Raw genomic sequence first — 12,898 nt, forward strand, 5'->3', positions numbered from 1 at the left:
AAGAGTTACTTCAATTGCTCAGGCCACCACAATGGGACATATAAAGGCGGCATTCCTGCCACAGAAACAATGAGTGACTTCATCACCAGAGGAAGGCTACCTCCCCCCACACCATCACCCCTAAACCAGCAGGAAGCAGTCAGAACGAGTAGCTACCCCTCTGCTAAAAACCCTATCCAAAGAGATAATTAAAACAAAGAGGGGGAGAATATGAGGACTAACAATAGTTATGCCATTTTACAACCTTGGCCACTGTGTTCTCAGAAACAAAGCAAATGTCAACCCTGCCTATAGCTTCAACAGAGCATAACGGCCCTAACTACATCTACCCCCAGCTGGAAAAGTCCGCAATAGTCCCAGCCAGCCAGCACTTCCCCAACCCCTCCCCAGTAGAAACTTTATTATAAAAGCCTCAGCTTGTAATCGATCAGGGTCTCAGGCAGACTCCTGACTGGGACGCCTCGCAGGCTTATTCCTGTAAATAAACCTGTTTGGCTGTTGAGTTTCCTCCTGTCTCTTGCTCTCTTCCTATGCATCTTCCTAACAGTTTCCTGGGGGATGCTGAAGATGTGTATTCCTGGGCTTCTTTGAGGAGCACATGGTATGCTTGGGGCAGGGGGTAACTCTGCCTTCCTGTGTCCAAAGTAATGATTAGAATGCATATGAGAGGCTGAAGAGGTACTGAGTGTGACCCCAGTGGCTCTGACTCAGCAATCACTGTGCCCCAAACCCTGCCCTGGGTTCAGGCAGCACATGAGCTTACTCCTGGAACTCCATCCTCCTCAGAGAGGCTCATGATCATGCAGGGCTAGGAGACGGATGTGCCAACCCTGTGAGCCCCAAGAAGATCCCTGGAGCAGAGCTGGAGATGGAAGGTGGGCCTGGTTGGAATCTCAGCTGAATATGTGACCTTTCTTGTTCCCTTGGTAGCAGATGATGTCCCTTGCCCAGCCTTAAAAGGAATTTTCAGTCTGTACTGTCAGCTCATTGTCAGAAAGACTGCCTTCTCAGAAAGCTGATGTCCATGCCAGGCCTTCCAGCTGGAGGGGTTTTTTAATACATACATAGCTGTGGTAACCCAGATGTGGCTACCTGACTGATACCTGCTACCACCCAGCCCAGAACCTGGAGGAGCCAAGAGGGGTCCTCCTCAGACAACCCTGATGCCTGAGTATGATTTTAGTGCTCATGGCCTGGCCTGGTGATGCTGTGACTACACCCACCACTATAGGGCAGGGTAGTGGTCCTGTACTGAGGGCCAGAAGTCAAGCCCTCCAGGTTCAGGGCCTGGTTTGAGCAGCAGACAGGCAAAGACCAGACTTCGAGATCACAAGCTCAGTGAGGGCAGAAGCGTTTAGCAGTCTTGGTTTCTGCTGTATCCTGTGGGCCTGGCACAGTGCTGTCCTCATCCTACAGCTCAAAAAGTGCCAATTTTTTGTTTGTGAGACAGAGTCTCACCCTATTGCCCAAGCTGGAGTGCAGTGGCACGATCTCAGCTCGCTGCAACCTCTGCCTGCCGGTCTCAAGTGATCCTCCCGCCTCAGCCTCCTGAGTAGCTGTGACTACAGGCTTATGCCACCACACCTGGCTAATTTTGTATTTTTTGTAGAGATGGGTTTCACTATGTTGTTAGGCTGGTCTTGAACTCCTGGGCTCAAGCCATTTGCCCACCTCAGCCTCCCAAATTACTGGAATTACAGGCATGAGCCACCATGTCTGGCACTATGGACCTTTCTCCTTGCCACAAGGCTCTTGCTTCACTATCAGGGACTCATTCCCTACCCCATTCTATCTTTCCTGGAAGGCAGAAGCTTTTCCAGTGGCTTCTGGGAGCTCCCTGGGCACTTGGTAAAGATGATAGAACAAACAAGCCCCTACTACAATCCATTCTGATTAGGACAGAGATAGAGCTCAGTGGAGAAAGTGGCTATGTCCCGTGGCCTGAGATGCCTGATGGTAAAGGGTGATTCTCAGAAGTGTCCTTGGGTTTGCAGTAGAAGAGCCACAGAGGAGTCGGGAGGTAAGGACCTCTCTGAGAGACTTCCCTAAAGACATGCAGAACTGAGTCTGATGGAGGGGCTGAGCAAGCTGCTCTTTCCCATGAGCAGTCAGAGTCATGCCTGAACCACTGTTGGCTGGGGTAGGACATGTGGGCTGGTCAGGAGAGGGCATAAGTGCATGACTTTCCACCCGGGCCTGTTCTCCCCCAATCTACGAAACAGACATGGGTGGGGGACATGATCACAATAGAGATTCTGGTGACATTTTCTGTTGTTTATTGGAAATAATTTGTGTGCCTATCACTCTCTTCCTGCAAACAGGACTCCTCAAGGGCAGGTCTCACAGTCTTCTCCAGGCCTGGCACTGAGTAGGAGTCAGGTATGCACTGGCCAAAGGAGGATGACTGCCTGCATGCATGAGATAGGCAACACCAGCCCAGAGGCTTGTCTAGGGGAACACAAAGGGACAAGGGATGCAGGATGTTTTTTTCTTTTTTTTTTGAGATGGAGTCTTGCTCTGACGCCCAGGGTACAGTGCAGTGGTGTGATCTCGGTTCATTGCAACCTCCGCCTCCCGGTTTCAAGCGATTCTCCTGCCTCAGCTTCCTGAGTAGCTGGGAGTACAGGCGCCCGCCACCATGCCTGGCTAATTTTTGTATTTTTAGTAGAGACGGGGTTTCATCATCTTGGCCAGGCTGGTCTCGAACTCCTGACCTCGTGATCCGGCTGCCTTGGCCTCCCAAAGTGCTGGGATTACAGGCGTGAGCCACCACACTCGCCTGGGATGCAGTATGTTTTGACTTGGATGCTTATGACTTGGAGGAACCATGTCTTCATTATTTTTTCTTGTCATAACAAGCCTTCAGAATCATGTAACTCTAATAGCAATGGGCCTTAATTAGCTTTCTTGGGAGCAATGCATGGGCGGTGGGGTTAGGCTGGTGGCAAACATTTCTGACAATTTTTTACCGCCTTTTATTCACATAATGCAAGCAAAGAGTTGCCAGTTGCAACAGCAAAGGAATTATGTAGGCAAGGCATCAAGCAAATTCTGTACCTTCCAGCCTTATTTCTTTCTCCTGCTTTACCAAGGGCCATGGCCAGCTTAAGACCTCAGTATACAATTGAGGTTGTCCAGGCCAGCCCAGGTAGGCTGCTGAGCAGAACGAAGATACAATCACTTGTTTGTAGCCTCATGCCAGCTTAAGGCTCGCTTAGGGAACCACCTTATTCTCTATGTTAGTGGGCAGTGCCAACAAATCTCAGCCAGGAAAGAAAGCCTCTGTTTCTTTGGGCTTCCTTCCTTCCTCTTCAGTTCTGTTTCTCTCTCCCAAAGAAGGAGTGGGGCAGGAAGCCAATTTCCTGAGTTGCTTTTCATTGGGAAGTGAGACAGGCCTCAGCAGCACTTTAGCAAAAAGAAGGGTGCAGAGTTCAAGGAGCCTTGTAGGCAGGAGACAGGTCTCTCAGCCTCTCTGGAATAGTCCAAAGTCCATGGCATTATATCCTCTAGATACAGCCTGTCCTGTGTCATCCTTCTCTATTGTCTTCCTCCTCTGATCTCTCTAATGCCTACTCTTGCCTGCAAAGTTTGCCATTCTTCTTCACCCCCATAGACATCTTCATCTTTGGATCTCGTGCCTCCCCATGGAGGCTGCCATGCTGAAAGGATCAGCCCAGGGTAAACTGGACTTATGGGGAAGCAGGGAAGAGTCTGAGCTCTACTCCTTCTCCCCTTCTTGGGGATGACCGGCATGATGCTTTGCCTACGGCACCACTACACCTCTGGGTGTAGTTCCTGAGGTCCTGTCATCTCTTCATTCTTCCACGATTTGCCTTCTGGTGACTAATCATTTCTACTAATCCCAGCAGTGAGTTGGCTCTGATTGGGCCTTTTCCCACATGGATTTTTTTGTTTAGTTTTGTTTTTTTGAGACAGGGTCTTGCTCTGTCACCCAGGTGGGAGTGCAGTGGCACCATCACAGCTCACTGCAGCTTCAACCTCCCAGGCTCAGGTGATCCTCCCACCTCAGCCTCCCGAGTAGCTGGAACTACAGGTGCATGCCACCACACCCAGCTAGTTTTTGTATTTAGTAGAGAAAGGGTTTCGCCATGTTGCCCAGGCTGGTCTTAAACTCCTGAGCTCAAGCAATCCACCTGCCTTGGCCTCCCAAACTGTTGGGATTACAGGAGCGAGCCACTGTGCATGGCCCTGGATGGCTTTTTGTTGTTGTTGCTGTTTTTTCTGATTCCATTTTCCCTCTGATCTTCTACAAGTGTCTGAGAACATAGGCTGGAGAAGCAAGCTGGCGCGTGTCTGTTGGTTCCATTTAGGCATGTGGATTGATTGTCCTCTCATCTGGCCATCTCCAAAATGGCTGCCATGTGTCACATGTTATGCTGAAGTGGGAAGAAGATATTTCAGCAAGTGAAGCTTAGGGGACTGGGAAACTCCTGCAGGGTCTCTAGGTCTATCCTGTCCCTGGTGGGGCAGCAGTTGGACCCAGGAGGACATGATACTTGACACACCACACAGCTGGCTTGCATAAACTGAAAGATTTGTTTATTCATTTGTCATAAAGGATAGTCAAGCCTAGTGAATTTTCCTGGATGAGTGAAGAGAGCTCATCAACAACCCCTCCATGAGGAGAAACCAGATGCAATCCCAGCACTCTCCCTGTTACTTATTAGCTCAGCAGCTAAAGCCAAAGATCTCTCTGAGTGCTTTTAAGCCTGGTGATTGGTGGGCCCTTTAGAAGCGCAGGTGAGGGAAATGCTCAGAGCGTCATGGAGAAGCCAGCACAACCATGAGCCCCAGAGGGCCTGCTGAAGGCCAGCCCAGGGGATAGGACCAGTCAGACAAGGTCCTGCTGTTGAGGAGCCCCAGTCTAGATCAAAAGGAGGTAAACAGCCTCTGGGACAGTGAATGAAAATGGGAGATTGAATCAGAGCCCCAGATAACCAGAGGCCAATACCATCCCATGGTCCACAAGAGTCCCTGGGCTGAATGTCAAGGGTGAATGAACACAGGGCAGGCATGTTCCTGGGGATGCTCCTCAAAGGAAACAGAACTGGGAGAGTTTGAGAGGAGAGGAGGGGCACCTCTAACCCACATTTTCAGGTCTCCTGGGTCCACTGTGCTGTGCCCTTTGTCACCAGGGCAGCAAAGACCCTGGAGGTCTGCTAACAGCCAGGAATCCACTCTGAGGAGGGCAACTCCCCAAGCCTGCAGGCTGGGTAGAGCTAATTAACCACACAGGAACCAGAGGCATGTTGATTTAAATCTGTGGAAAGCCATAGCTCCTGTGGTTTCTACAAAAACAAAAAAATAAACATCCTTTGCCCTGTTTCAAGTAGCCCAACCCACACTGACTGGGGTCTGTGAAGCTATAACAGCCTGGGTTGGGACAAGGTCAGGCCACTGGCCTGCCCATAGTGTTTGTGAGCATATTCTTCCCCAGGAGGAAATATATGGCACAAGACCGCCACATCCCAGACCATCACCAGGGAGACAGACAACTAATAACAGAGTTGTCATATGTATACCAGGCACTTGTCCTGGTGTTTTACCTACATCAGGCTGGGTGCATTGACTCATGCCTGTAATCCCAGCACTTTGGGAGGCCGAGGTGGGAGGATCACCAGAGGTCAGGAGTTCAAGACCAGCCTGGCCAACATGGTGAAATCCCATCTCTACTAAAAATACAAAAACTAGCCAGGTGTGGTGGTGGGCACCTGTAATCCCAGCTACTAGGGAGGCTGAGGCAGGAGAATCATTTGAATCCGGGAGGTGGAGGTTGCAGTGAGCCGAGATCACACCACTGTACTCCAGCCTGGGTGACAGAGCGAGAGTCTGTCTCCAAAAAATAAAAATAAAAAAAATAAAATGAATAAAAAATAAAATATCTACATCAGCCACTCTACCCTTACAATCCCCCATATTCGAGGAGCTACTAAGATTCTAACTTTGCAGAACAGGAAATGGAGGCTCAGTGAGCCTAAGTCAGTTGCCAAGGGTCCTATCAGGGCTGAGATGCGGACTCTTTTGGAGCCTAAATGTGCACATGTAGTCACCACTCACGAAGCTGTATCAAACATCCTGCAGCACAGGAGGAAACACAGCAAGGACCATCATCTGCAGGAAGAGAGGCTCTCTTCATCCTAGGTCATCCCAGAGGGGCCAGGCAGTTTAGCGTGAAAACGGGAGGTATGAAGTCAGGAGAAAATATCAGGAAGTGGGGGCTCTGCATTTCGTCTTTCTCTTACTTGCTCCATCCCAGAGGTCGGGAGGAGCAGCTCGGAGTGCACAGGGGAAGGCCCAGGGAGGGTCCTGACCCCTCCTCACAAGAACTGACACAGCCACCGGTCTGTCCAGCAGGCTGGCTATCAGCATTCACTGGGATCCCTGGATTATTCTAGGTTCAGTTAGAACTGCTAACACCCTATGTGATATATTTCGCAACATTAGGAGAATTGAATGGGTTTGTAAAATGGGTTCAAGTTACTCAAGCCTTTCTACACAGTCATGATTTATGACGTCAGAGATGAACTGGAATATAGGCTCCTAGGAAATATTCTCCCACAGGAAAGTACAGGCTTGTGTGAGAAGCCACCACGGCAGACAATCCTGAGTAGCGGGCAGAAACCGGCTGTAAATGTGAGTGAGCGGGGAAGTAATTTGGAAAGCTCTCAGGGTAATGCAGAGGCAACCTGCGGCCCCGCGTCGAGACAGCTCCAGGCCTGAGAACCATCAACTCCTCTTTTCCATCCCCAAGGTCACTCTCCCAGGGCAGACTGAGGTGGCCTCCCAGCTGGCTTCACACAGCCCTGTCACACCTTCCATCTGTGCCCGGGGCGCTTCCTGAGACTCCCAGTTCCTCAGTGTGAATCCCAGATGGTTCCCATCGCCATCTGGATAAAGGCTCCACTCCCCAGCTGGCCTTAGAGACCCTCACAATCCGGCCCGACCACCCAGCACCCTCCCTCTCCTTCCCTCTACGACCTTGCGTCTCTGAATACACTTGTTCCTCTGCCTTCCCAACTCCTATGCATACTTTTGAGGCCATTCTCGGGTAGCCCCTCTCCTCTCCGAGGCCTGTCCTTATGACGCCTGCCCGCTGTGGCACTCCGGTTACCCGGAGGAGAGTTGCTACTCTCGAGTTCACCGAGGCGGAAAGCCCTCTGACTCCAAAGCAGGGCTCAGCGCGACGTCCCAGAGGCCGCTTCTAGTGGCAGGTGCCCCTCCTCACAGGGCCCTCGCAGCCCCGCCGGCCCCCGCCCGGCTCCTTCTCAGCATGCTACAACCGCGTCGGCCCTGGACAGCGCATGCGCGGGCGCCGACGGCTGTTTCCCAGCGACCCCGAGGCTGGCGGGAGCGCGCACAGGAGAAGGGGGGCGTGTGCAGGGAAGGGGGCGCGAGACGCGCATGCGCAGCGGCAGGCGGCGGCGCCAGCCGAGCTGGGAGATGGCGGCGGCAGCGGCGGCGCCGAGAGTGTGAGCACCGCCCGGGAGCCGCCGGCCCGGGCGCAGCGCGACCCCGACCCCGCCCGCCCGCCTGCCCGCCATGGGCAACGAGGCCAGCCTGGAGGGCGGCGCTGGCGACGGGCCGCTGCCGCCCGGCGGCGCCGGCCCCGGCCCGGGCCCCGGCCCCGGCCCCGGCGCAGGAAAGCCGCCTTCAGCACCGGCCGGCGGCGGACAGCTCCCCGCGGCGGGAGCAGCGCGGTCGACCGCGGTACCACCGGTCCCTGGCCCCGGCCCCGGCCCCGGTCCCGGCCCTGGCCCGGGCAGGTAAGCGCGTGTCTCGGCGCCCGGGGGGCGGTGAGCTGCAGCCTGAGGCCGGGGCCCGGGCCCAGGATCCTGCGATCTAGTGTGGACAGCGAGGTTCGACGTCCGGCCGCACTCTGAACCCTGCCGGATTGGCGTGAACTGGGTGGTCGCGGGAAGCGGCCCTTCCTTTCCAGCTGCCCCGCCTTGGCGTGGCAGGATGACGAGCGCAGGGTCAGTCGGGGTCTGCAGACCGTGACTCCGTCACGAACCCCAAATTCGCTTCTCCCCAACGCTCGGGCCTGACTGCTCAGGAGGGGCTTATGTAACCTTAACCTGGTCCCTCCGCACAGGAGAGCAATGGGATGGAAAACGTTCTCCCTGTCTGCTGGTGTCTGCATGTGTCCATTGTGCTGGGCCGAGAAAAGAGCACAATGGGAGTGGCTGTCAGGGAAGATAAGTGTCACTGCGAGGAACAGAGAGATGAAAATAGTTGAACCATGAACTTGGTCTTGGGCTTTCCTTGGGCATTTAGTGGCTGTAATCACCTTTGGGGGAAAGGAAAATTGCCCACTGGACACCAAGAGGTGCTTATTTAGGCCCAACAATACTAATAGGATCATGTGCTTTCACTAAGGTTTAGGGAAACATTTTGGGGTGAAGCAAAAATGCTATTGAGTCATCCAGCACCAGATATGTTCTCGTTACCTTATGATTTAGATCAAACCAGTGGAAAAGCTGAAACCCACACAGAATGCTTTAAACAGAACATATCTGATTAAATACTGTGAAACCAGTTTGTTTTAAATGTATGCCAACCCAGGTCCTGCAAAAACAGTCAGGTGGCAATGAAGGCTGTAAGGGAATGCCAATATATAATAAGTCAGTAGACTGAAAACTCAGGAAAACTACTAAGAGATGACACGATAAAATGGAAGGCATTATCTTTGCACCAAATGGGCTTGGGGAGTAGCAAAACCCCCAGGGGGTGGGAGGGAGGTGCTTCCAGCTCCATGTGAGTCTGCTGATATATGTTGCCCTGGCTTTTCTGTGTGGGAGCACATAAACTGAGGACGCATAATTTTTTATTCTTTGGCTGCCCGACTGTGCCTCTTGTGTGTTTATTTCCTCAGAAGTCATTTCTTAGACAACTAACAGTAATGAAAGGCTGTTAGTAGCTTGAAACCTGCGGCAGACAGGTCAGCCTGTGAGCATCCTTTTTAGAGGTGGGATTTGTCCATTTTATACTAGCTATAATAGTAATGCAGTTGGATAGCACACAGCTCTTAGCACTGCAAACACTGTCCGTTTTGCTGCATGTTGAGTTGCTGTTTGGGTTTTAGCTTGAGGGAGGCTCACCCAGGCTTTAGTGTTCTCCTTCCAAGGGAAAGCTTCTGTAGCTGAATGGAAAAACACCTTGTTATTGAGAGTTCCCTGTATGGGGAATTTGTCATTTCTCTTCTGATAACCAAACAGGCTGCTCTGCTTGTAGTTTATCAGATGTTGCAGAGCCAATCATATGAAATTCTGGAAAGACCTGGGCAGCTCAGAGGGACTGGAAGGAGGCTGATGTCTATTGCTCATATGCCTTTTTAGTGTTTCATTTGTACTTCATCTGTACATTCTGCTGCAGGGCAGACCCATGAACTGCTGTGGGTGAGGCGAACCACGGACTCCTGATGGATTTAGTAGTCACACAATCTCTTACCTGGCTGTGGGCAAGGCTCATACCTGAGCCTGTGGTGCTGAGGTCCTGTGACTATCAGACTCAGGAGGTGAGCTGGCTATTTGTCCCCAAAGCTCAGAACCAGAGACCATTAGGAGGTGGGATTTACTCCTCCAGCTGATATTCAGTTTATCATAGCACCTCAGCTGAGCAGCAGCTCCATGGCTTATCTCTCCTTTAGTATTGCAATGGCTTCTACTTCCTCTCACTAGAGCATCTCAGATACCTGATGCCAAATTTAGCATGTTCTAAGATGCTGCTGAACAGATTGGCCCATTGATGGGGAAAAAGCCCTGTGAATGTGCTTCTGGGCATTCAGGAAAGAGCATTAGCACAAAGACATATTTGCTTTCAGTAAGATTTTGAATTTCGGGGCAGTCAGAAACCTCATAGAGGTGGGTAGAAGGCCAGGTAAAAGGGAGATGATTCTGGGGGAGTTAAATGCTATTGCCATATTACCTTGTCATCCCAGGCTGAATTAGTCTTTTCATCCTCATACTGAGCTGACTTGGACTCTGTGAGGGGGTGGCTCCAGCATTTGCTGCTGAAGAGCCTGACTTGAATCCCATGAGTAGCAGTGCTGCCACACCCATAGTGGTGCCTCTTAGCCCGTCGGGATGATGTGGAGCTTTGGGCATTGGAGAGTCCCTCAAGGAAGGGCTCTCTGCTTCTGGTGTCAGGGTGGCCATGTACAATTATATAATCTGTGCCTTTTCCAAGGAGTGCTGGTTTGGGAGAAAGCTGAACTCTAACCCAGGCTCCACTCTCCAAGCTGTGTGCCCTGGTGTAGGCTGCATCCTCTTAGATGAAGGGGCATCATTCACTCGTTAATTCATTTACTTATTTATGGAGTTATGCCTAATGTACAGTGGAACACACATATTGATGGGATTTTATTTATACATACACTCGTGACACACTACCAGATCAAGACAGAACTTTATCAGTACCCCAGAAAGTACTTTTTAAAATAATTACATGAAGGAGCCATGTAGACCAGTGGCAGCCTGTCTAGTTTACACCAGCTCTGTGGACTTGCACCTGTTTTTTTTTTTTTTTTGAGTTGGAGTCTCGCTCTGTCGCCCAGGCTGGAGTGCAGTGGCGCAATCTCCGCTCACTGCAAGCTCCACCTTCTGGGTTCACGCCATTCTCCTGCCTCAGCCTCCCGAGTAGCTGGGACTGCAGGCGCCCACCACTGCACCCAGCTAATTTTTTGTATTTTTAGTAGAGATGGGGTTTCACCGTGGTCTCGATCTCCTGACCTTGTGATCTACCTGCCTCGGCCTCCCAAAGTGCTGGGATTACAGGCGTGAGCCACTGCACCCGGCCCAACTTGCACATGTTTTGATGTTTGCAAATTGATATCTAGTCCATCAGCTAAGGTGTATTTGTCAGCTGTCAAGAGCAAGCACAGTTATTGGCTTTGTGGATGGTATGGAAAGGATATATAGTGCTTCCCTGTCCTTCAGCACCTCACAGACTGGTTGGTCAAATAGCTCTTGAAGAGCCAAATCATGGAAGAACCCTAAGAGAGACACTGTGGGCAGCTCAGTATCTGAGAAATGTCAAATAAGCAGTGCTTACAGGGTTGTTAATTGGGAAGAGTGGAGAGGCACAGCTAGGCTTTAGGAGAGGTAGAGATGTAAGGCTGGAAAAATGACTGGGTTAAGACAGGTAGAGATAGAGATAAATGGCATAAAGAATGTGGTCTACACAGGCATGGACAGTGAGCAGAGAATGAGGCTGAGTGCAGGGTGGTGGGGGAAAGCCAGGGCAAAGCCAAGAGAGGCCCTTCTCCATCATTGCCCATCAGAATGCGTAATCAATGCCAAAGTCGCCTCTCTTCACTCCTGGCCCATATGTTATTGAGACAGACACCCTAAGCCAAAGGCAGCTAGGCACAGAGAACCTGGTTGTTTACTGGAAGGTGGGCAAGGCTGCTCTGAGAACCATACCCCGAATTCCTTTTTCAAAATGGATTTGTCAGGCATAGTATCTCTGGTCTGGGATTAGTCAGACTTGTTACATTATATCAGCCAACTCAGCCTCTAGAAAAATCTGGCACTAACTTGTAAAGATAAAATGAAAGGACATAATTGCCAGGTCTGGAAATAATGCTCCTTTGTCACTTAGAGATCTTCTTTGTCCCCAGTGGCTGGATCTCACAGAGGGTATGTCATGGAGTGTGAATTAAAGTGACCTTACATCTGAATGGTGACGATGTCAAAATTTTACCCAGAGGGCAACCATTTTTGCATTTCTCCAGGGAAAGCAGGCTACTTTTGATAATACAGTTGCTCGCAGCATCATTAAGACTAATAAGGTGCTGTTGATTTAAAAAATGTAAAAATGTAATGGAGACATTAGGAGGAGAAATACTGTCTTTTGTTTGTTTGTTTTTTGTTTTTTGAGACAGAGTCTTGCTCTGTCGCCCAGGCTGGAGTGCAGTGGCGCGATCTCGGGTCACTGCAACCTCTGCCTCCCGGGTTCAAGCGATTCTCCTGCCTCAGCCTCCTGAGTAGCTGGTATTACAGGCACCCACCACCACACCCAACTAATTTTTGTATTTTTAGTAGAGATGGGGTTTCACCATGTTGGCCAGGCTGGTCTCAAACTCCTGAGCTCAGGTGATCTGCCCGCCTCAGCCTCCCAAAGTGCTGGGATTACAGACATGAGCCACTGTGCCTGGCCGAGAAATGCTATCTTAAACATTTTTTTTTTACTATGGAAAATTTCAAACATACATGAAAGTAGAGGAAATGGTCTAATGAACTTTTGTGTTCCCATTGCTTAGCCACTGCCATCATCAACTTATGGCCAATTGAGTTTAATTTATCTCTCTCACATCCTACCCCCTAGAGAAGCAAATTCCAGACATCCCAAAATTTCATCATCAGTATTTCAGTTTGTATTTCCAAGAAATAAGGGCTTTGCATGAACATAACCACAGCACCACAGCCACATCTAAATAAGATAATGATCCCTTCTTAAACTCAGCAAATATTCAGTCAGGATTCTATTTTTCTGATTGTCTTATGAATTTACTTTTATTATTGGTTTGAATTGTGATCTAAACAGGGTCTATACATTGAATTTGTCTGATGCATCTGTCTAGTTTCTTTATGTATTTTCTCTCCTTTTTGCTCCTTGCAGTTTATTATTAGAGAACTATGACATTTGTCCTGTGGTTTCTCATATTCAGGATTATGCTGATTGCATCCCTGTGGTGTCATTTAAGATGTTCCTCTGTCCCATGTTTTTCTTGTAAACTGAGAATTCTATCTAGAAGCTAATCAGATTCAAATTTTATTCTTTTGGTCAAGAAATTCTAGCTTTTTAAAAGAGAGTTTCTTGAAGACTTCAGACATGGAGAGGCTGAGAGTTCACTGAAAGCAGAACCAGGGTTTGGGCT

At 50.2% G+C, this 12,898-nt stretch overlaps 1 protein-coding gene across 3 annotated transcripts in view; it reads left to right on the forward strand.

Moving 5' to 3' along the window:
• Positions 1-6,580: 6,580 nt before the first annotated feature.
• The window catches only part of BSN (bassoon presynaptic cytomatrix protein), a 118,954-nt gene continuing 112,636 nt past the window's right edge, over positions 6,581-12,898 (forward strand). For 2 of the 3 annotated variants that reach the window (XM_016941099.4, XM_016941098.4), the window contains exon 1: positions 7,546-7,784. In XM_016941099.4, coding sequence (XP_016796588.2) covers positions 7,561-7,784 — 224 coding nt within the window. In that variant the 5' untranslated portion in view covers positions 7,546-7,560. Of the gene's footprint in view, positions 6,655-7,545; positions 7,785-12,898 lie in introns of those variants that run through there. The other variant, XM_063805781.1, reaches the window with a different exon arrangement.

The sequence above is a fragment of the Pan troglodytes genome, chromosome 2 (assembly GCF_028858775.2).
Source record: "Pan troglodytes isolate AG18354 chromosome 2, NHGRI_mPanTro3-v2.0_pri, whole genome shotgun sequence".
Lineage (NCBI taxonomy): Eukaryota > Metazoa > Chordata > Mammalia > Primates > Hominidae > Pan > Pan troglodytes.